The following is a 22,816-nucleotide window of genomic DNA, read 5'->3' as shown; positions in this document are numbered from 1 at the left end:
CTATGAAGGATCAGTGATAGATTAGATAAGCCTGATTCAGATGATTGTTCCTGATGGTGCCTGATTCTTCCCAACCAGTGAGTGTAACTTCACTGACCAAAACTCAACAAGTTATATTTGGGGATAAAAGTTTTGATTTGTAATACTAGAACTACCCTGTGCTGAAGAGCCACGAGAATTGACATGGAAGCTGACTGGTTAAGCAGTTGTATAAGAGGGAGCCTGTAAACATTTGATATTGCAGGAAGTGGCATTGCTTATCTAAACAAGAAGTGCTCTTCTGTCTATCAATAACAAACCAGTCATACAGCCTGCTGGTTAGGAACTATATTCTGCTGATGGCTTTGTCTTTCAGATGGAAGATAAAAATGATTTTAAATAAATGTTATTAAGTAGAGCAATCCTTATTAAAAAAAAAATAATAATAAAAAAGGTTGTTCTAGATTTTTACTATACTTTTATCTCCATCCAACTTCTTACCTCATATCTTGATAGTGTAAGGCTTTTCAAAGCTACTGCTTGACTGCTATGTAAACAAACATAAACAATGAAATCCTCATCATATAGCAATTAACGATATCATTTGCACTTTTGTAAGAGCAGTTTCATTAGCACCATCTTCTAGTCTCAATTCAGCTTGATTATGTTGTTTGTAGTAACGCAGCTTCCCGTGTTTTCATGATGATTCTGCATTAGCTTTCTAACCTAAAATCTGGCAAAGAGCTGTTATATTCTATGCCCACATGAACTTCTTTGTTGCTTAAGCAATACTCTGTCAAAAAGCTAAGTTTTTTATTCTAGTCCTTTGCCTTCAGTAACTTTTCTTCTGGTGAATTTGAGCACATCCTGTGACACTTCCCCAAATTGCATGATATGGAAAGACCTCAACACATCTGTAGGTCAGACTCTCACTCATTAACATCTCTGTTGGTGACATGGACAGTGGCATCAAGTGCTCCCTCAGACAGAGCTGGGATTGTTTAGCCTGGAGAAGAGAAGGCTCCGGGGAGACCTTATGGAGTCCTTCCAGTGCCTAAAGAGGACCTACAGCAAAGCTGCGGAGGGACTCTTTGTCAGGAGGTGTAGGGATAGGACAAGGGGGAATGGCTTTAAACTAAGAAAGGGTCAATTTTGATTAGACATTAGGAGGAAATTCTTCACTCAGAGGGTGGTGAGGCCCTGGCACGGGTTGGCCAGAGAAGCTGTGGATGCCCCATCCCTGGAGGTGCTCAAGGCCAGGCTGGATGGGGCTTTGGGCAGCCTGGTCTGGTGGGAGGTGTCCCTGCCCATGGCAGGGGGCTGGAACTGGGTGGGCTTTAACTTCCCTTCCAATCTGAGCCATTCTGTGATTCTATGGTTAGTGTTGTTTAACTCAGGAGGATCACAAAACTTATTTAATGCCGTGCTGCATAATTTCTTTCAGAAGTAATGGAGATATTTTCCTAGACTAGGACCTTGGTATTGGAGCATTCAAAGGTTTTCATGCTGAGGTCTATGACTATCATTGATTAAAATGCAGCTTTTTCAAAATGGAATGTTGTTTATCTGTGTGCTTAACTGCATGCTGCTGTGTGCAGCACAGTGACAAAGATGGAAACCGTTGTCTTCCAGATATGATTTCTAAGCTTTTAGTCCAAAACTCATTTAAACTGCACTCTTCCCCATCTCTGATACTGCAATATTTTGTTAGAAAAGTGGTATTTTTGTCACCGCCACCTTTTATGTATACCCAGATGCAATTTGATGTAATCCATCAGAACTCAGCCCTTTGTCAGTAGGAAACAGAATCCGTGAGTGATACAAGCCTTCAACTGACCTATTTCCATGAATAAATTATCAATATAGATCTATTCTAGCAATATAAAAATACCAGAAGCTGTGAATTGCTTTCTCATTCAGTCTTCTGACAATACCACTTTTCAGTGAGGTTGTGTAGCATCAATATAAGCAACCTTGTATGGACTTTGTCCAGCAAAATAATGACATCAGAGTTTGTAAACAAATTATGGCAAGCCAAACCGCTATACAGATGTAGCCAAAGGACATATCCCAGTCCTTCATGCTCTCTTTGCCTCTGCATGTCTTCAAACTTGTCAAATTCTTGTATTCACACAGTGTGGCAGCCTTTGTCAGCTCACTCTCATTCTTTCTCTCTTTGCTAGCAAATTATTGTCTTACCTCTGTTTCTCAAGAAGTCTTTCCCAGCATCTACAAGAATATCCCCTTGAAATGTAGTGTCCAGTCTTTCTGTGGGTCATGGTTTGTGTTCTTAGACTTTCCTTTTAGAAACCTTATAGACCTTCTTCTGATTTAAGTACTCAAAGCTGTCATGCAACATTTATTAGGTAGGCAGTTTCACTTCGTAAAACAATCCTCAGACTTGCCAGTTTGTCACTTTTACATTGGAGAAAAGTGCAAGCTATTCTGGAAACCTCTGTAAAGAGATTTTTATTTAAAGGCTATCTAGATGCCTTGTTGGTAAGTGCATTTTCTGACTGAGAATGGTCCATGTATTAAATAGTGTATTTAGCAGCCATCAGATCGTGGACTATTTTTTCTGTAGATGATTTAAATAAATAATACCCTATGCTAACAGACTAAAAAAAAAGTGCAACATTTGCATATATTTTGTATTTCAAGATTCTCTAGTTATGCCAAGACCAAATGCAAGCCATCAGTGGATGTTCAATAAGGCTGGTTTACCTGTGGTGGATGTAGTTGTGGATCCTTACATTGCAAATAATCTCCGACCACATCAGAAAGAAGGAATTGTATTTCTATATGAATGTGTAATGGGAATGAGGTAAGAACATAATTATTCTTTTGGTTTTCAATGCCTATAATATTTTCATGTCAATGTTAGAAATTAAAGAATTGGAAGGGGAAAATTTGAGAAGTTGTTCAGTTAATTAATATTAATAATATCAATAATTTTCTCCTAGTAAAGGTTGCACATTTTTTTTCACCTGTATGTAGCATTGTGCTTGCTGTGACTTTGCCAGATATGACAAGTGCAGCAAAGGGCCTCTCAGTTCTGCTGAAATGACCTATTATATAATATTTTAAATTCTAAACTAAGATTTAACTATTTGGTTTTGGAAGGCTAGTGCATTAATGTAGAAAATGGGGAGTTTCTCTCTAAGGACTTCTTGTCCTTCCTGAACGAAAACCTACAGCAGAGCATAAGTATAAATAGGTTCTTTATACTTCAGAAAACAACCTTGAGAAACAATTCCCTAGAACAGTTGTAAACAATAACAGATATATATTTTAAAATGTTATCATTGTATCTTACAGAGTTAGTGGCAGATTTGGAGCTATTCTTGCTGATGAAATGGGCTTAGGAAAAACTTTGCAATGCATTTCACTTGTCTGGACTCTCCTGCGTCAAGGGGTTTATGGATGCAAACCTGTACTAAAGCGAGCACTAATTGTGACCCCTGGGAGTCTGGTAAAAAACTGGAAAAAAGAATTTCAGAAATGGTTGGGAAGTGAAAGGATCAAAGTCTTTACAGTTGATCAGGTAAGATTTATTTCCAAAAGGGGATTAGGTCATATCTGGCTCAGAATACAGGACTTCTGTTGTTTTTTGTTTTTTTTTTTTTTTTAATTTTTATTTTTAACCAGAGACCTAAACTAGTAATCCTCTATTAATATTTATTTGGAACACTTCATTTCTCCTTCATGTAGCTGTCCAAATGTGCATTTAGCTGTCAGTAACCAGGTCATAGCTCAAGCTCACCTGCTTGCGTCTGTTGTATCTTCCCTCAGGCTTCACCTTTGCGGATGTAAAAGGTGGCATGCTCTTCCTCGTCCCTCTTTGGCTTAAGGAAGAGCTTTCTGTTGTATATCAAAGTGCATACCTTCCTTGCTTTATATAACACCACTTCTAGCTTGACTGACTTGTACTCAGTTCCTTTGGTAGTTCCTCTTGCTCTGCACTGAAAACTTTTTCCTCGTTTCAGCTGTCTGCTTCAGGTCACTTTAGAAGGTTATTCCCTTTCCTGTCACTGTCAAGAGTTAGGTTTCTAACAGGAAGTCTAGAGGCTCAGTGTTAGATAACGTGAATACCTCTTCTCTCTGGAAGAAAGCAGACAGGTACAAATCTTAATAAAGAAGCTGGCTGACGCTGACCCCTGTCCCTCCTATTGTGGATCTGTTCCTGCTGGTAATGACAGTCCCAAGTTCCTGTATTAACTAGATGAATCCCAGGTGCTGAGGGAGTATCTCATCTTTTAATCTCCGTGTTACACCTTTAGGATCTTGCCTCATTTTTGGACCACAGATCTCTCTCTATGTCTAACTGCAAAGACTTCAGTGTTCTAGTGTGGGCTCTGTGCTTCAGTGATCTTTACTGACCACGTCAGTCAGGAAAGCACCTGGTAAAGACAAGTAAAAGAGAAAGGAGTTCAGGGAGTGAGGGTGTATTATCATTGAAAGGGCTTTCTCTGGAGGAGATCCATATCTTGCTCTGGTTATTCAGAAAGGCTTTCTTGTCATGCTTCCCTTTAAGCATGGCTCAGTGTCTCAGTCAAAGAGTTGGCCCCCTCAGACTGACATTTGTGATGCTGTGAACAGGAGACTCTCTCATGCCTTTATTAACACTTCCAAAGCTTTTAAATTCAAGCTCTGTTGTTTATAATTTTCCATCCACTATTTATTTTCCTAAGCCTTCTGCTTCCCATGTCCATTTGGAGTGGGCATTCACAAGAGAAAGAAAAGGAAGTTACTGAGCAAACACACGAACTGTGTTTTCTACACGTACATTCAACAATTTACCATACCCTTACTTCTTCCTTGGTCCTTACTGTTTGAATTGTGCCCGTGGGAGGAAGTGGAGACACAGGAGGCCTGTGCCTGCAAAACATTAGAGGAGTATGGGAGGTACCAGTGTGGGGACACAGCCACTTCACATGTCTGAATAAAGCATTCAGGAGGCAGCGTACCCCAGCAGTTAAATGTGTTCCAGACAATGCCTCTTAGAGAACTCCAGTTACTAGGAGGTAAATAACTTACCGTTTTTTAAAGTAAACAAGCACTGATAGTGTTTGCTAGCTGGGACTGTTTCTCAAGGAAAACACCAGATGAAATGGAATAGAAGCTGACTTGACAGCTTTGGTTGTACTAAACAAGAAGGATATAAAACACAAATGGTAAATGTGTAGTGTTTACCTTGATGTTTACATCAAAGATACAGATATTTATTTTCCACAGTTATTTTTTAATCTGTAGGTTCCACACAATTACATCGAAGGAAAAAAAAACACTTCATTTTAAAGATAACCTAATTCTTACATAATCAGCTTTTAGTTTCTTGTAATATTTTTACTGTCTATATGAAACAGCAAATATTTCAGACAAAATGGAAGTTTTCAAACTATTTTAAAAGTATTTGTAAATTTTATAGAACGTATAAGATTTTGTAAAAGTAACTATTTATTTGAATACCAGTCTTATTACTGTCACCACCCTGAAATTACTGAACTTACTTGTCTTCCACTGGGGCCAGTCCACGTCTGGTTCAGTAACAGGCGCTCTTTGCATCACTTGTTTTGCTTACTAACTTGTTTCAAGATGTGGAAATGAAGCAGACTGACTTGTCAAGTACTGTAATGCAATACAGGTTGTGGGGTTGAGAAATATAGAAGTTCCTAAAGGAAGTGGATGCAATGCAAAATATAATATGCAATATTTTTGCTTGACAAAGGTAATTAGAAATAATTGTTTCTTTCAGTTTTTACAAATAATATTGGGAAAAAAAAATCTGACTTTGCTGGCAGTTACCATGACCCAAATTGACAGTAGCTTTTATTTGTCTTTTAATTTAAATAACTTTAATGTTCCTACTCATTTCATTGGAGCCATTTGGATTGAGGACACTCATGAGCTTTTGAGATTGTGTTCCTAAATAGCAACGAATAGATTGTCATGCGAAGGCAAGATGCAATATGACTTGCCTGGGGTATAATGAGGTATTTAAAAATAATTTACTGTCTATCTTCTACAGAAAAACAGCAATTATCCTACTGTTATTTCTTCAGTATAACTTAAAAGGAAGAGCTTGTCTCAAAGTTTATTTATTTATTTTTTTCTATTCTTGCCTACAAGGAATACACTCAAAGAACTAGCAGACTTTTCAGAATGTGTTTGGCATGTTTTCCTCATTTTCACACTGAAGCACTGAGAACTGATCCTAACCCTCCTGTAACAAAATCTTTATAAAAACAGAACATTATTTGCTTTTAAAATGTGATTACAGTTTAATTCTGTTAAAATGCAAATGTCAGGTAGAGGACGTTGCTTTTAAAATGAAGATTTCCTCACAAAAATTGCATTTAGGTCTCATTAATCCACATTATCAGCATTTGAGGTGTGTTTCAGAGAATAACTCCCATGGTCTGTTTGCAGAGTATCACTTCTACAGAGGCTGGGTTGGGTTTTAAGTTGAAGAGTCTGGAGAATGAATTAAGGCAAGGTTCAGGATTCAGCATTTTTTAATTTACACTTCACTGGCTACGTTAGATTTGGACTAGCGCAAAGCAGGGTCTGTTCAAAGAGTAAGTGTGGGACACTGTGGAGCTCTAATACTGACTGACAATTGCTCCATACGAAGCTCCAGGCACCTCGCTTAAACCTGTCAAGTCACTCTGGGTAACTGAAAATGGAGGCTGTAATACATACATATCTTGCAGCTAGTTAAGAGGATAAATTAATTGTTTGAAAATGACTTGTAAAGTTATTATATACGGTGGTGAATATATTATATTTGGCTCCAGGGGGGTTATAATATGTCAGGACTCTCCTTTTTAAGGGATTCAAGCACTCCAAATGAGGGAAGCTCCAGGGGAGGGAAGCTGCAGGAAGCTGCTCAGAAAATGCAGGAAAACAAAATGATTTCCAAACCCTGCTCATCTTTTGATGTTTGACCACCTCAAGAAAAGATCAGGGGGCATTGCGTCTGTCCTCGGGGCTGCAGTGTGGAGCCTGAACGCTGGGTAGGGGCAGCACTGGGTGTTGCCTGCAGGGCTCCTCTGCTCCTGTGTTGGGAATGGAGGGCAAGGGAAATTTTTTGCTCCTATTTCCAAAGTGGCAGTAAAAATACTGGGCAGAAAACAGGCACTTAACTGCAATCTTGGAAGCAACAGGAACGCCGTGGTCCAATTCAGACACCTGGGTGAAATCGGTGCATGCCCTTGTTAACCTAGTCTTCACTGCTCCTTGCTTCCTCCATCATGTGCTGGGCCTCTTCGTGAGCAAGATGTGGGGATTCACCTACCACAAGGTACTTTGTGGGATTAACTTGCCAGATTTGGCCCATGGATTCACCTGAATCACCTACCTGAAAGCTCTAAAGATGGTGGTAATTAAATGGTATTACTCTTTCAGTGTATTACACCATCTGGCTGCAGACTTAATTGTCTGTCTTTGGTAACTGATCTTGTTTGGAAATAGAAATGCCTTTTGAGGCTCTAGGTTGGTTTGCTTCACAATTAAAGAGATAGTTCAGCTTGTCAGCTGGCACCATTGCCTGCTTAGGAAGTGAACAGTGTTAGGAAACAGGAAAGAGTGTGCAAGGAATTAGTATCTGGAGCTAAGTGGAAAGGTAAGGGATGTGCCAACAGAGGAATTTTTCATTTTTATCTGTAATTACAAGACAGGTAAGCAATCCCAGTAGATTCACAGTTCTGTAAATATGTAAATAAATAATCGTAGAATCATGGAATCAAAAAGTCCTGTAAAGAAGAAATTCCAGTACATAGAATCATAGAATCATAGAATATCCCAAGTTGGAAGGGACGCACAAGGATCATTGAGTCCAATAACTATTTCTAGGAGGTTTGTTTGTTTGTTTGTTTGTTTTGAAGGAGCTCCCTTTCATGTTACAGTGGCTTGTTAATTCAGTGTTTCTTTTTCAAGCTAGTTCTGTCTATACGGTCTAGAACTGAACAACTGTGATTCTGGTTCAGACTTGAATGATCTAACATGGACAGCTGTTGTTGGTTTCCTCATTGTCACATTTGATAACAAATAGACTTTGTTCTGGTGGTTTTATTTTGTAGTTTAGAAACAAAAGTCTTAATGTCCATTGAAGGAAAAGGGGTTGAAGACACTTCCTGACCACTAATGCAGGGTTTAGAGATCAGCTGCATTTATTTACCAATAGACAGGCATGTTTTCTGGGGCTATTTGTAGGCTTAACTCTGTGAGTCCTAGGCTGCATTTAGATTTGGCCAGCCCATCAGTGTTAAGGGCTTTTTACAAAGTGAGTATCGTATTCAATTTAAAACTACAGGAGGGATTTTAGGTTGGCAGAACGTGGTAACTTCTTATTGGACACTGCAGCTTGAGACCCCAAAGTGAATGTATAGGCAGCTACTTATGCCTGTTTGTTATCTTGGTTTTAATCATCCATTACCTAAATGCCAGGACCAGGAAGCTGTTATAGGGAATCTGGGCTTTTCACCTTCATGGTAATGTGTCTCAGAGGATCTGAAGGTCTAAAAGAATAATAAATTGTCTATTAATGAGGTGATAAAATAAAGTAAAAAAAAAATGCTGTATCAGCTCCCTTATTTCCTTTGCAAATTAGGAAGGAATCAATAATCCAGCTCTTGGAGGAGATGGTAAATGTTTTGTGTCGTGCTGGAAAATTTCTGTAGACACCAGATGTTTAAAATGTGTGATGAGTGATCTCCAAAGAAATAGTTGTATGATATATTTTCTTTATGCCTGTAGGACCACAAAGTAGAAGAATTCATCAGTTCTCCACTTTATTCAGTTATGATAATCAGTTATGAGATGCTGCTACGATCTTTGGAACAAATTCAGGCAATAGAATTTAACCTCCTGATCTGCGATGAAGGACATCGTCTGAAAAATAGCTCCATTAAGACAACTACAGCCCTTACTAGTCTGTCTTGTGAGAGGAGAATAATCCTTACTGGTTAGTATTTATAGTCACTTGTAATATTTTGCTATGCAAAAAGTGCCAGCTTGGGGTAAAGGGAAAAGATATTGTAAATGTGACAGGAGCACTATATAAATTTTGGCAATGAGTATTAAGCACACAAATTATTAAATAAATTTTTTTTTTTTTTTTTTTTTTTTTTTTTTAAATAAATGCAAAATTTGTCTAACTTAAGGGACAGACAAGGAGCCTGAGACCTTCTGTAAGGGAAGCAGGACTCCGATTATACACACTCCTTATTTTCTTTTGTAGTTATTTAATAGAACTGATTTAGAAATTGACTTTTTGAATTCCTTTGTCGAAACAACTAGATGTGCAGTCGGTTCAGTTAGGGAGACAGTAGTTTATTAATCACTGTTCTAGATTAATTCAGTACTCTGAGTAATTCATGTTGAAACAAAACTTCTGTCCTTGTGATGCACTCTCAACATTAAATTCTGCATTCAACAATTTTACTTCTGTCTGTTTCAATAAATACTTACCAAATGCATAATTACTTTTCTCTCTTTCCAGGTACTCCAATCCAAAATGACTTGCAAGAATTTTATGCATTAATAGAGTTTGTAAATCCAGGAGTACTTGGTTCTTTGTCCACATATAGAAAGATATATGAGGAGCCGATTGTCAGATCCAGAGAACCTTCAGCAACAAAGGTATATCATTAAAATAAGGCAGTTACAGAAGGAAATTAATAGAGAGCAATGTGAAATTTGCTTTCTATGCAATAAAATGAAGCTCAGGACTACTAATGGTAGCAAAATATTTTCAGCTTCGTATTTGAATAAGTTCCATTGTTTTTCAAAAGGGGGTGGTGGAATATGTGTGTTGAGATCATGGCATTTCAGCTGCATTTTCATTATTGGGCAAAATATATTCTTCCAACATCATGCATGTAAATTATCACATGCATGATAGTGCCATGTAAATTTTAATATGATTATACTCTATTAATTCTCAGTTTCTCCACAATACTGCAATATCTGCATGTTTTTACTTCATCTGTACTGCATACAGAAATTCTGGAATATAATTTGAGCCTTGGATGTCTTTTGAGGTATTATTCTCCTTCAGAAACCAAACCTAGAACTAAGCTAATGCAGTGGTAATTGTAGAACTGTTCGTTATATTCACATGCTGAAAGTGGTATCATCCATTTAAAATGCTCATTAGCTCCCTATTTAAAATCATATAGAAAATTACTTTGATGGAATGCAAGATGAGCATTAATTTTGTGCTTTGTTCTTTTAGGAGGAAAAGGAGTTAGGGGAAAAAAGAGCAGCAGAACTCACACGCCTCACTGGACTCTTTATTCTTAGGAGAACACAGGAGGTTATAAACAAATTTCTCCCCCCGAAAAAGGAGAGCATAATCTTCTGCCGACCAACAGCACTGCAACTTGAACTGTATCGAAAACTGCTTAGTTCTCAAGTTATTAGATCCTGTTTACAAGGCAGGCTAGAAAATAGTCCTCACCTAATATGTATAGGAGCTTTGAAAAAGCTTTGCAATCATCCATGTCTTCTGTTTAAAGCTGTAAAGGTATTTATTTGCATGGGGGTGGGTGCCTGAAACTAGTCATTTTGGTGGACAAAGGTCACTAAAAATATGTTATGGTCAATGTGCATGTTAGGTAAGGTCATTTCCATGCTCTCTTTTCACATCTGATTTGCTTTAGGAGATCTGCTTGCAAAGATGTAAACGTTAGGAGATGTGAACGTACTCAGGGAAGGTATCTCTCCACCTTCCTGTGGCTTTAGGGTATTTTCTTGCTCTTTGTTGCCTTCATGTATTTTCCCTCCTAGTTTTTTCTTTGAATATTTGTAGATATAGATATAAATGTGAATTTTACAAGGAGCACTTAGCCAGAGATTATTCTGTATACTCTGCTGGTTCCCCTGAAATTTCCCTGCCCGTACATTCTTGAGTTCAGTGATACCAGGAACTGCAGATTCAACACGTCTTCGGTACTAGATGTCTCAATTTTCACTTCTCCTGGAATCCTGTCACGCTGTACACATTATTTCTACAGAAATGTTCTCATTCCTATAGGTAAATAGTGTGATAGTTAGAGCTTAGTAATAGTAACTTCTTTGGACACTAGTTGAAGTCCAAGTAAGGTGAGTGGAAATGTAAATGTTCCTTAAAAGAGGTTCTTTGTGACATTGTAGGAATGTCCACAGCAGACATCCCTGACATAACTGACAACACTGTCAAGTAAAGTCTGTTGCTTGTAATTGATTTTATAAGCATTTGAAATTTTTTGTAAGTGAAAGTGTAACCCTTTAGAAACTATGTGGATGAAAAAAGGACTGTATGTGCAAGTCATTTATCACTGTTGTGAGGTTTTATTAGTTTGCCTTTTTCCTCCTTGTGAAACCTCGATTTTCAAATTACAGCAAAATATTACCTGTATTTCTTCTATTTTATTGGTATTACTTGTAAGCTTTTCTTCACTTCCCTTGCATAACTGAATCCTAATGACGATATCTTCCCCCCAGAAGTCAATGATTGTGGGTTCCATAATAAGGTATTACGGGATTTAGAAAGAATAATCAGAGTATTGATTTTTTTCCCAGGCTTGAGTTATGGCTGTCTATCTGTTTGGTTGTTGAAGTAGAGAAGAAGTCGAGTGCATTTTTCACTTTTCAGTATTTCCACTTGTTCTCTACTCAGGTGTAAGCAAAATCTTGGATTAGAGAGTGTAAACCACAGTAAATGCTATCAGTATTTTAAAACTGTGTTTTCAATCCAGTATCGGGAGGTTGTCATGCTCACATGATACACTACTTTTGGCAGCTTTTGATGCCTCCTTTTGTCTTTGTAATGAAAAATATACCAAAGTTTTAAAACTAGTTTTTTAAAAAGCAGAAAATATTTTAGTGGGTATATGAAACTTGAATCCTTTTATTTTTAATAGGAAAAAAGCTGTGATCCGATGAATGATGAACATGATGAGTCCAGTCTCTACGAAGGTCTAACAGATGTCTTTCCACAAGATTATACTTCTGACACTTTCTCTGAAACTGATTCAGGAAAATTGCAGGTGCTGGTGAAGTTGTTAGCAGCAATCCGTGAGCTCAACTCTTCTGAAAGGTAAGTGTGAAAGAAAGGTAAAAGGGAGATAATAAGAGTGAGCTTCTGCATATTGTTTTACTTTTCAGATGTGTAGGTACATAATATTCAAAATAAAACCTTTGCAACTGTTTGCAGAAGTGCCAAGCATATTTATGCATTTTACTCCTGGTTCTTTCTTGTTAAATTACTAACCTACAATTTGCAGCTGACATAATTTTCAAAGTTGCTCTTCATATTATTTCCAGGCAAAGATAATTGTATTTTTCATACTGGGTTCCAGCAACTAGGATAGAGTTTGCTACAGCTCCTGTGCTATGACAAATTATCTTTACCTACAAAGTCTTCCCAATGCTTTGTATCTCCTTGAGGCAATTATTTAATGTATTAAATATTTGAAATTGCACTAAAATATTCTTAATGACTGGATTATGAGTTCTTTCCCCTTTAATCATGTTAAACTGCTCAGTGCTTGCTGCCTTTTCTGTCCAGGGCAACAAGTCTTAACAGGTGAACTTGCACAACAACTGCGTATTTCCCCCATGGTAAATGTCACTGACATGTAGGAAAACCTCTGTTTATCACGGGGTAATAGGATGCACATGGTTGGTTACTGTGGAATTGCTGATTCATGGAAATCTCAACGTGACCTCGTGTCTCGTGATAACTTTTTCATGTACTCATACCTTACAGCCCAGCCATTTCAAAAGTATTTAGCTTTTAACTTTTAATTGATGCTTAAAGAGGACATGCTGTAATTCAGTAGTGTGAAGTAACAGCAGATCTCTTGGCACTGATGCAACGGAATTTGTTTCTTCCTGATGCTCTCTTCTTACAAATCAGAAATCCGAGCCTGACATGGGAGTTTATATGCCTAGCATCCAATGGCACCAATGACAGCTAAATATCTAAATGTGCTAGCCTTTTTTCATGTAAGTCAGAAGAATCAGGGGTATGAGGAAAAAACACCTTTCCCTGTCAGTGCTATGGGAGTTGCTGAGTTACAGCTCATTTTGTGGCATTATTATACAACTTCAAAAACTTGTTTTACTTTAATTCAATGCTATTCATGTTTCTTTTTCTTCTGTTTATCTGCTCTCATCAGCGTTAAATAGTTTTTTGTAATATACAGACTCAATTCCAGTCCTCTTTTAAAGTTTATATTTCTACTTTTGAGTGAAAACAAAGGTGTGAATTTCAGGTTGATTGACAAAAATCTATCTTACAAAGTTTTTACAAACACGTCTTGGATATAGTTTGATTGTAAGGGCAACTATATAACAGCAACAACAACAACAATAGTATAACACAATTTTTAAATGTTAATTTGCAAAGTTTTCCCTGAAATTGTTTGTAGTTAGTAAAAAAATATTTTCTAAAGATTTCAAAAAATTTGTTATTTGAGGGAATTTTGTGCATTTAGTTTAGACCTCTAGACAAGATATATCAGAAAATGCCCTAACTGTGGTTATTGTGTATGGCTTCGATTAAAAAGATCTTTCTTTGTCCTCTCAGTAGTGTCATTCTCACTACCTTTGAGGACAGAAATTCAAGATTTTCAGATCTTTGAAACTTATTTACTCAAAATGTAAGAGAAATAACACTGACATAATAAGAGTCATTAGTGTAACAAACCAGGAGACTTACTTTTTTTAAAAAAATCCAGACTATATTTTTTGTTATCTTCATCATGCCTCAGTCCATTTCTTTTCAGTCATCCAGTGCAGGCAAGAGTCATTGCTTTCTTATCTGACTGAACTTCATGATTTTATTTATCATTATTTTTCTAGGCTATCTGTAGAAGTTCACGGTAGCTTTTTCAATAGGTAGAGTCATATGTATTTTTAATTAGTTGCTACAACGTCTTCTGCAAATGCTGCCTTAAGAGCAGCTATTTTATATTATATATATGTGTGTGTGTGTGGTTTATACTGGATCCCTGTAATCTGTGAATTGGGCCAAATTCTGTTGTGAAGGAAAACATTAATTATTTAACATTCAAATGCTTGATGATAAGACGTAATGCATCTGAATCTAGTATGTGCTTCAAAGAATATTAAAAGTTTCTTAGGAAATATGAGTAACCTCGTGTTGATGTTTAATTTTTGTTTGACTTGTGATTTTATTTTTTTAGTTGTCTTCATTAATTTGTTGTTGTACTTTGACGAGGTCTAAGATGATAATTTTTTTTTTTCTGCTTGACAGAGTGGTACTAGTATCCAATTACACTCAGACGTTGAACATATTACAGGAGACATGCAAAAGTTATGGATACTCTTATACGAGACTTGATGGACATACTCCTGTCTCCCAGAGGCAACATATAGTTGATAGCTTTAACAGTAAATTCAGTCCAGCTTTCATCTTCTTGCTCAGTTCAAAAGCTGGCGGAGTAGGACTGAATCTGGTTGGAGCATCTCATTTGATCCTGTATGATATCGACTGGAATCCAGCTACAGATATTCAGGTCTGATACAACTGTGTATGTGTAGGTTGGGATGGGCATCAAATGAGTTCTTGATTGATTTTGAAATGTCTGGCTTGACATGTCTTATTGCTACCTCACTATCACATTATATCTGGGTAAGTACAATACTGGAGGAAAATTCTTTCAGAGAAGAAAAGAAGAAACATTTATCTATCTGTATACATTTATATATACGTATATATATATGCATCATTAGAAGGACCTTGTCAGTAAAAAAATGAGAAGAGTAGATTCTGGTTACTTTAGATGAGTGAGTCATGTATCCCCTTTGTCTTTTGACCACTTTTTAACTGGAAAGTTGCCGTGTTTCTAAAAAGAAAATAAAATTATGATTAGATGGTGTAGCAAGTGTTGCTGTTGATTTGCTGTACATAAGAAAAAGGGAGAGGTCCCGATCAGAGCTAAGAGAATGAGAAAATCATGTGGCAATGATGTTAAAAGAAAGAAAACAAAGCTAGTACCATGCTATTCTTGTAACAGTGCACATGGCCCTAAGGGATTATTTAGTTCACATAACAGTGTCATTTAAAATAGTCCTTAATAATAGCAATTAAAAAAAATAATATTTTTATAATAGGAAAGAGACTTTGGATTATAGATTAATACTAAGTTCTTAATATCTACCTGAAAGAAGCTCCAATTCTTGCCCCTGCTCCCGTTCCAACTGTGAATTAGTACCCCCATGTGGTCACTTGTCTTGTTGCTTTAAACACTGTTATATCTCTCAAAATTGCTACAGCTTGCCAAATACTGCAAACCATTTATGAGTACTTGTACCTAATATGTACATGTAACCATAAACCTTTTTTTGTTTGCTTGTTTAAGAATTATACATGAAACTACAATCTTAAAAGAAATGGCATAGTCATTTATAAAGATGTATTATGGTAAAAAAAGAATTGGAGATGGGGGAGAATGACAAGTGTTCGTGAAATATTAAACTGTTGCTAGTGCTTAGAAAAAAAATGTAAAGAGGGGATTGCTGGCAGGAAGGATATGAAACCCCCACTTTCCTGGTATAATATACACAAAGAGGAGCATAAATAGCAGAAAGAAATAAAATTATATTTTCAAAATAATTTATAGTTAATACCAGAAGATTTTATAAAAATAGCCAAAGACAGCTATTGAGGAATGCTTTCTTTGGAGAACATCTTTTTGAATGAACTAGCAGATCTGGTAATTTGATCAGCAGATGCTAAGTTTTAGCTGAAATTCTATTGCATCGTATGCTGTTAATGCTTTTCATCTTTTTCCTTTCTTCAGGCAATGGCCAGAGTGTGGAGAGATGGTCAAAAACATACTGTACATATTTACAGACTGCTAACCACAGGTCAGAGATGGTGCTCAAACATACTCTAGACTAAGACAGCTATTGAAATATTGCCAGTAGAATAAAGAGAGAGAATGTTTTTGGAAATTATTCATTCTTTTAGAATATACATAATTTGTTCTGAATTCAGTTAAAATAGTGACATCACATTGATTCATCTATTTACATTTTCCTTGCTCTTGTTTTAGTAGTTGAAAATAGTGGTTCAGCATTTTCTATGAATATTGTTGTGAAGAAATGGGTTTGACTTTTCTTTTTGGCAAGTACTGGTCAAAAATTATCCCAGTGTATCTACTGTTTTTTCAATCCAGGCTCAATAGAAGAAAAGATTTATCAAAGACAGATCAGCAAACAAGACCTTTCTGGGGCAGTTGTAGACCTTTCCAAGACATCCGAACACATCCATTTTTCCGTTGAGGAGCTCAAAAATCTCTTCACACTTCATGAAGATTCCAACTGTGTTACCCATGACTTGCTTGAGTGCGATTGTATGGGAAACAAAGACCATCAAAGTGAGTTTCTTTTCCATTATCTCTGGCCATTGATGAGGAAATACATCCATTTTGAATATACAGTCTGTCACTGGAGAAATTCCAGTGCTCAGTAAAAGAGGATTGAAATAATGAATTTCATTATGGGATCTGCCACATATTGCCTTATTTTTCTGATCCATAGGAGCTCCTGACGAGATGAAGAGGAGAAAAGATTCATTCCTTACCCTAACAACCAATTCCTATATCATGCCTCTTAATTCCTCGGATTAGCTATGGCCAGTTGAACTAGTGATTCCTTACAACCAAATGCCATTGCACCAAATGTGGTGGTTTCTTTTTCTAAATATTCAAGGACAGTAATGATGATTTCAATTTCTAATTTCTTAAAGGAAAGAGAGTCTACTCCCCTCGTACATCGCTTTTCTTTTGGTATTAAATATGTATATGTAGTATCAACAGATATCACAATAAAAAGAGCCAAAGGAATAGCCAAAGGAATAGCCAAAGCACAGGTTCTCAACATACATAAGCAAGGAATTAAGTAATACAGACCTGATGTGATTATTTTCTTGATGGTTTTCAAGTCTCCGTGCAATAGGCTAGAGCTGTATTCGTTTCTCAACTCATTCTATCCAAAACGGGGAGGATTTGGTTAGTGAAAGCACAATGCTTCTGTAACCATGACAATGTGAGTTTTTTCCTTATTTTTGCTCCACATGTTGATTTCATTGTCTTTGTATCTTTCCTTAAGGACTGAAAAATTAGACCTTCTGTTCTTGTATGAGTAAGTGACGTTCACATTATGCCAGCCTCCACTTAGGCACTGTTCCTAGAGCTGTGTAGAAAAGGCAGCTGTAGTTTTAAATTTTAGCCCTTTTTTTCGCCACTGGTGTGCAGTGATGCAGGTTCAGTGATCCAAAGAAATTTTGTATTACTTCTGTGCTGACAACTGGTGCATATAGTTTTATTTAGGATTTTGCAATTGTCTTAACACTCTTCACTGCTTATCTTATGCTTTGAATACACGCTGGTTCCGTCTATGCAGCCACAGCATCAGTCTCTAAGATCTCAAGGCAGAGAATGTAACCAGGTCTCCATCAAGGGTAATCGTATGTTGGTCCCAGTGAATAGAGCCTTTGTGGTGGTAAATGAAGAGAAACCCTAAAGGACGTTCTTAAACATAGTGAATTCCTCACTTTGAGCTTCACAGGGAATTGTCTTTTCCTTACTGTAATATACAGTATACAATATAAGATGTATTGAACCACTTGGCATAATGTGAATGTGTATTGGGTTTACGTGGTGAGGTTTTGGTAGCGGGGGGCTGCAGGGGTGGCCTCTGTGAGCAGAGTCCAGCAGCTGCCCCATGTCAGATCAGAGCCAGTTCCAGACGGCTCCAAAACCACAGTGGAGCAGGTGGATGTGGCCTGGAGGAGGCTGCGGCCCATGGAGGGCCCCCGCAAGAGCAGGCCCCGGGCCGGAGCTGCAGCCCGTGGAGAGGAGCCCACGCAGGAGCAGGGGTCTGGGGGGAGCTGCCACCCGTGGGGGACCCGTGCTGGAGCAGTTTGCTCCTGGGGGATGGACCCCGTGGGATGGAGCTGTGTGGGAGCAGTTCCTGAAAAGCTGCTGCCTGTGGGCAGCCCCCGCAGGCTCAGTTCGGGAAGGACGGCATCTGTGGGAGGGACCCCATGGGGAGCAGGGGCAGAGAGGGACCATGAAAGAGTGTGGAGATGAAGTGTTAGGGACTGACTGCAGCCACCATCCCCTGTTCCCGTGTGCCACTCGCGGGGAGGAGGTGGAAGAGGGTGAATGGGGGTAAGGGGTTTATAGCTTACTTTTAGTTTCTCACTGCTCTAGCTTGTTAGTAATAGGCAAGAAATTTTGCTAATCTCCGTACTCTGAGTCTGTTTTCCCTGTTATAATAATTGTTAAGCAACCTCCCTGCCCTTATCTCTACCCTTGGTCCCTTCTCATCATATTTTCTTCCCTTTCCCTTTGAGGAGGGGGAATGAAAGAGCAGTTGTGGTGGAGCTCAGCTGCCCAGCTGGGTAAAACCACCACAAAATGTACAGAGTGCACTAGAGATCCACCTCTAGTGTGCTGAGTCAATGAAACAGCTAGTCAAACTATTTTTAGCTGGTTGGAGTGACTCCTTTTGGAGGAAATAGAAATAATCTTGAGTTTTGCTGCAACATACTTCTACATTGAGAATTAAAGAAAAGCAACCCAAATGTCACATAAATAGGAAGACAAAAGAAAGGAAACGGCCAGATAAGATATTTCCTTTCCCCTCTATTTGTGAGAAGATTCATCTTTGAGTTAGCAGATGACATTTTTGATAAATTTGATCAATAAGCAAGAAAGAGAGCCTTTCCCCTTGTACTGTGGATACATATGTTTGGTTTTCATTGACACAGAACATTTCTATGTGATGTTCTATTTTCTCTCATTTATTATTACCAACTGGCTTATTGATTCAGACTGAAATTCTGCCTCAGTTTTCTTTGATTAATTTTCTGCATCGTTTTTTCAGATCCTTCCTCAGAAAAGCCTTCTGCATCTAGAAGCTGCCAGCTTGGACAAGACCAGGGGAAGCCTAATTCAAAGAAACCACTCTCTATGTCACAGTTGATGCACTGGAAACATTTCTCTGGGCAACATCAGGCTCTAGCTGATCCTTTCCTTGAAAGGATCAAAGAGAAAGTTTCTTTCATTTTCCAGAATGTCACGAGTCCAACTTCCCCCACCCAGTAAACCTTGAGTGTCTTTCCCTATCACTTGCATCCTCCTCCTCATAGGTATGGTAGAACAACCAATGTACAGTTACCTTTTGTTCTTTTTGCCAAATTCTGTTTTGGGTGCTTATGATGAGGTTTCAGGATAAATGTGATTATACGATTCCTGAGGTTTATAAAAAGTTACAGTTATTACTAAGTTAATCATAATTGCAATAATTGTAATACAGGTTTTTAAATCCAACTTTGCTTTCAAGTCTTCTGTTCCTTTGATATCATAATTAGTAAGATTATTTTTATATGCATTCTTATGTATGTCTACTTTGTTATATGGTTTTTGTTGGATCGTAATGATTTATTACTTGTAAAGCTGGCAACCCATCAGCCACATTTTGTGAGATTAGGCAATGCTATATACATACACGTGCTGTTTACAAGAGTCTGGCTGGATTTTTGTTTTGACAACGAAAAGTCATGTATCTGTATAATTGTATTTGTAACAAGGGGAGGTGTTTGTTCCCTTGAATTTACAGTTTAATTATAGTAGAAGCAATAGCCACTGTCTTAAAGTCTGAGGCCATGTCTTGTGTCAAAATGTTATGAAATTCAGCTATTGCTTTTACTTGGAAAAATAAACAAACTTCATTTCTCAGGCATGCAGAGTACAGGCTTATCTAATTTCTAGCTAACTACCTTTGAGGACACCTTTTGTCAAACACTGGAGTACTGCACACATTTTCACTGTATATTTTTCTTATGACTATATTTTCCTTCTTCTCTGAAGGCACAAAAGCTAGAAATCAGATTACAGCTTTTAAGTGAAGTACTTCAAAGGGCCCTGAAGAACAGAAGACTGGATAATTTTCAGAAAACCTGCAAACTTACAGAATTTGAAAGACCTCGAGCAAGAATAGGGCGGCACTGTGGTAATCCTGCACTGTGCCACATTTGCACAACCTTTTGATATTTGGAACCTGTTATGATAGCAGTGGCTCATTAAAAAGCCCAACCAACTTTCAGAAAACAATCGATTGGTTTGTTCTACATGTTATAACAGTGCTCTCCCTCCCCCTAGATTGTCATGGACTTCACAGTCCATCCTAACCCATCAAAAAACATTTTCCTTACATTTTGCTGCGGTTTGGGAACTGAAAGTCAGATGCACCGACTTGTCTCCATCATAGACACTTATTTCAGAGAGTTTTTGAGTTTGATAGCTGAATGTCACAAGAAAATAATGAAAAACAAAGTGAGGGGATGATGGAGAAAGACATCAGTTATGAACATTTTTTGTCACACAATTTTTTTTCCTTGGAACACTTAGAATGATGTTTGTAGACAGAGTTTAGTTCTTTAATATTTTAGACTGCCTGTTAAAGAGCCTGTTCCTCACCTTGCCTGTGGTGGAGCATGGTGGTGATCATGCTTATCCAGGTGCTGTGCTGTTCTGGTGCTCATTGTCTGCTAGACAAAAGCTGTCTGATATCTTATGGCTCCCGCAGCTTATTTTAATTAGCAAGGCCAAGATCTGCATGCAGCTTTGTAACTCAAGAAAGACAGATTTTAGCTATTCTGTGCAATAATGATTATTGTCATTAACAGTTATCTGAGACTGATGATACTAGATCTGTGCTGCCCTTAAGTTTGTAAGTTGTGCCCCTGTCTGTGTAGGAAGGATGCCAACATCTCTGTTCTCTGCTCTTGCTGGTTTCATATGTGGTTTTGTGCATCTCCCTGAAAAAGTGGTTGCCTGTTTGGCTCCACTGCTGTTTGTGGACCTGGGTCATCTCTCCACTGAATACACACGAGTGCACTCTGGTTTGGAGCAAATCAGCTGGCAACGCTTGAGGAAACTGGGTATATAATAGAAGGAAGTTTGCTCCAGTATCCACACCATGTCACGTTTCATCTTCTCTGACGAAGGCAGTCCCTCAGGGTTATCTCAGCAAGCCTTCTGACCTCACGTGTTGAGTCCCTGCCCTCGGACAGTCCTGCTTGCTGTCACACCACGCACCACTCCACACAATACAACTCTAGCTGCGTGCTGGCAGAACACACGTCTGGCAGAGAAGCCCTTTCATTGTTTGGCCTGCAGGGGAGTTGTATTTTGGCAGGTTGTAAGTAAATAAATGAAAAGCTGATGCTGGAGCACCGTGGAGCTCTCAGGAGGCTGGAGGTGACGAAAGCTTGGATGCACAGCTCTGTGTGTAAAGGTGATCCAGGCTCACATCGCTGCTCTGGGAGGGATTTCTGGCAGGTGGGCACTAAGTAATGTTGCTTCAAGGTTAAGAAGCCCAAAGCAGCCTATACAAACATGATCTGTGCCCTGCTATCCCAGGCTGTGCCAGGTCTGTGGCAGTGGCATCTGCATGGTGATGGTCAGTGCAAGGCTCCTCCAGCATGCACCCAGCCAGATGGACGCCCCTCTTTAACCCCTCACACCTCTGGGCATGGCTGAAGAACACTCAAATAACCGTTGTATCATAATCAGTATTTTCATACAAAGTGCAGCACGTGGGCATGTGAATTTCTTCACCCACAGGTGAAAAATGTCTACGAGGAAAAGGCCCCATGATGAGCTTACCATGATGTAATTGTTGACTGGTAAGGTATATTGAGGATTTCAAGTTTCCACAGGGTCATGTTGCCCCTTCTCTTAACAAATACAAACTTCTAGAGCATGGGGAAGGTGGTTGGTGCTGAAAGATGATACGCAGGTCCTAGCAGATGGTCTCAGATGTGGTGTCTGGATTTACTGCCAGTGATGCCAGCTGTATAGCACTAAGTTTTTGTGGCATGGTCCCACCAAGCAGAACTAGTCCCCTACAAGTCCCCTAGACTTGTTCTGCAGAGAGGGAGAGGCAAGGGCAGTTGAAGCCATGGCTGTGTTCCAGTGCAATGCTTGAAACACAAGGAGCTGATTAATGCCCTTGGCTGTCTGTTCCAGCTTTTGAAGGATGCAAGCGTTCATCCACCTTGTGTTTCTCATAGATCCACTCCAAAGACTAAGGCAGGTCTGCCTAGAATAGGTCTCAAACAGTGGCTTCTTGATAGCAACACAAAAAACAAGAGGAGCAGCTTATTTTTTTTCAGCAATACTAAGCAAAGATTGCCAGTTAGTCTTTGTATTTTAGTAGAATTAGGAATAATACATAGTGTGTAGAGGTACGCGTGAGGCAGCCAGTGGCAAGCACAGGGCTTGCCAGAAGTCCCGGTGCTGCTATGGGTGTGAGGTATTGAGGGCTATCAGGTTATTGTTCTGTCTGAGCCGACACGCCATAGGGTTCTCTCACGGACACCGATGGGAGCTGGTTTGCACCAGTGGGCACAGACAGCAGGGCTCACCCTGGCAGGACAAGTCACGAAGGCAGGTGTTCTTAGGGAATGGTCTGCTAACCTTAGAACGGCTTCTGCGGGGCTCTGAATCACACCGGGGGGGAGTGCTGTCAGCCAACCCTCAGATTCAGCAATCAATATTATGTTTGTTGCCAGCCCTTAGCTGGGAGGAGGGGATTTCGGAGAAATTCTGTTACTTCTGGTAGAGGGCACAGTGCCAAAGGCACAAGTGTACTGCATGTTCTTGGTTGGGACCAGATTTCAAAAAGCAGAAGGATGTTGTTTTATTTATTGCTTTATACTGCATCATTTTTTAAAACTGGTTTCATATGACTGTTTTGTTGATTCAGTTTTTAGCCATCTTGGCTCACTTTTTTGTGTGTGTGGTTT

The 22,816-nt window shown here is 38.7% G+C and overlaps 1 protein-coding gene across 3 annotated transcripts in view; it reads left to right on the top strand.

Moving 5' to 3' along the window:
- Positions 1–20,103, top strand: part of RAD54B (RAD54 homolog B) — a 62,494-nt gene extending 42,391 nt beyond the window's left edge. For all 3 annotated transcript variants that reach the window (XM_035316436.1, XM_035316437.1, XM_035316438.1), the window contains 10 exons: positions 2,641–2,803; positions 3,298–3,523; positions 8,737–8,944; positions 9,482–9,621; positions 10,217–10,507; positions 11,886–12,061; positions 14,246–14,507; positions 15,795–15,861; positions 16,173–16,373; positions 18,889–20,103. In XM_035316436.1, the coding sequence (XP_035172327.1) occupies positions 2,641–2,803; positions 3,298–3,523; positions 8,737–8,944; positions 9,482–9,621; positions 10,217–10,507; positions 11,886–12,061; positions 14,246–14,507; positions 15,795–15,861; positions 16,173–16,373; positions 18,889–19,109 (1,955 nt within the window). In that variant the 3' untranslated portion in view covers positions 19,110–20,103. The remainder of the gene's footprint in view (positions 1–2,640; positions 2,804–3,297; positions 3,524–8,736; positions 8,945–9,481; positions 9,622–10,216; positions 10,508–11,885; positions 12,062–14,245; positions 14,508–15,794; positions 15,862–16,172; positions 16,374–18,888) is intronic.
- Positions 20,104–22,816: the final 2,713 nt, after the last annotated feature.

This window comes from Oxyura jamaicensis, chromosome 2 (genome assembly GCF_011077185.1).
Source record: "Oxyura jamaicensis isolate SHBP4307 breed ruddy duck chromosome 2, BPBGC_Ojam_1.0, whole genome shotgun sequence".
Lineage (NCBI taxonomy): Eukaryota > Metazoa > Chordata > Aves > Anseriformes > Anatidae > Oxyura > Oxyura jamaicensis.
The sequence above is the reverse complement of the archived record's forward strand: the minus strand, read 5'-3'. Positions and strand labels throughout refer to the sequence as shown.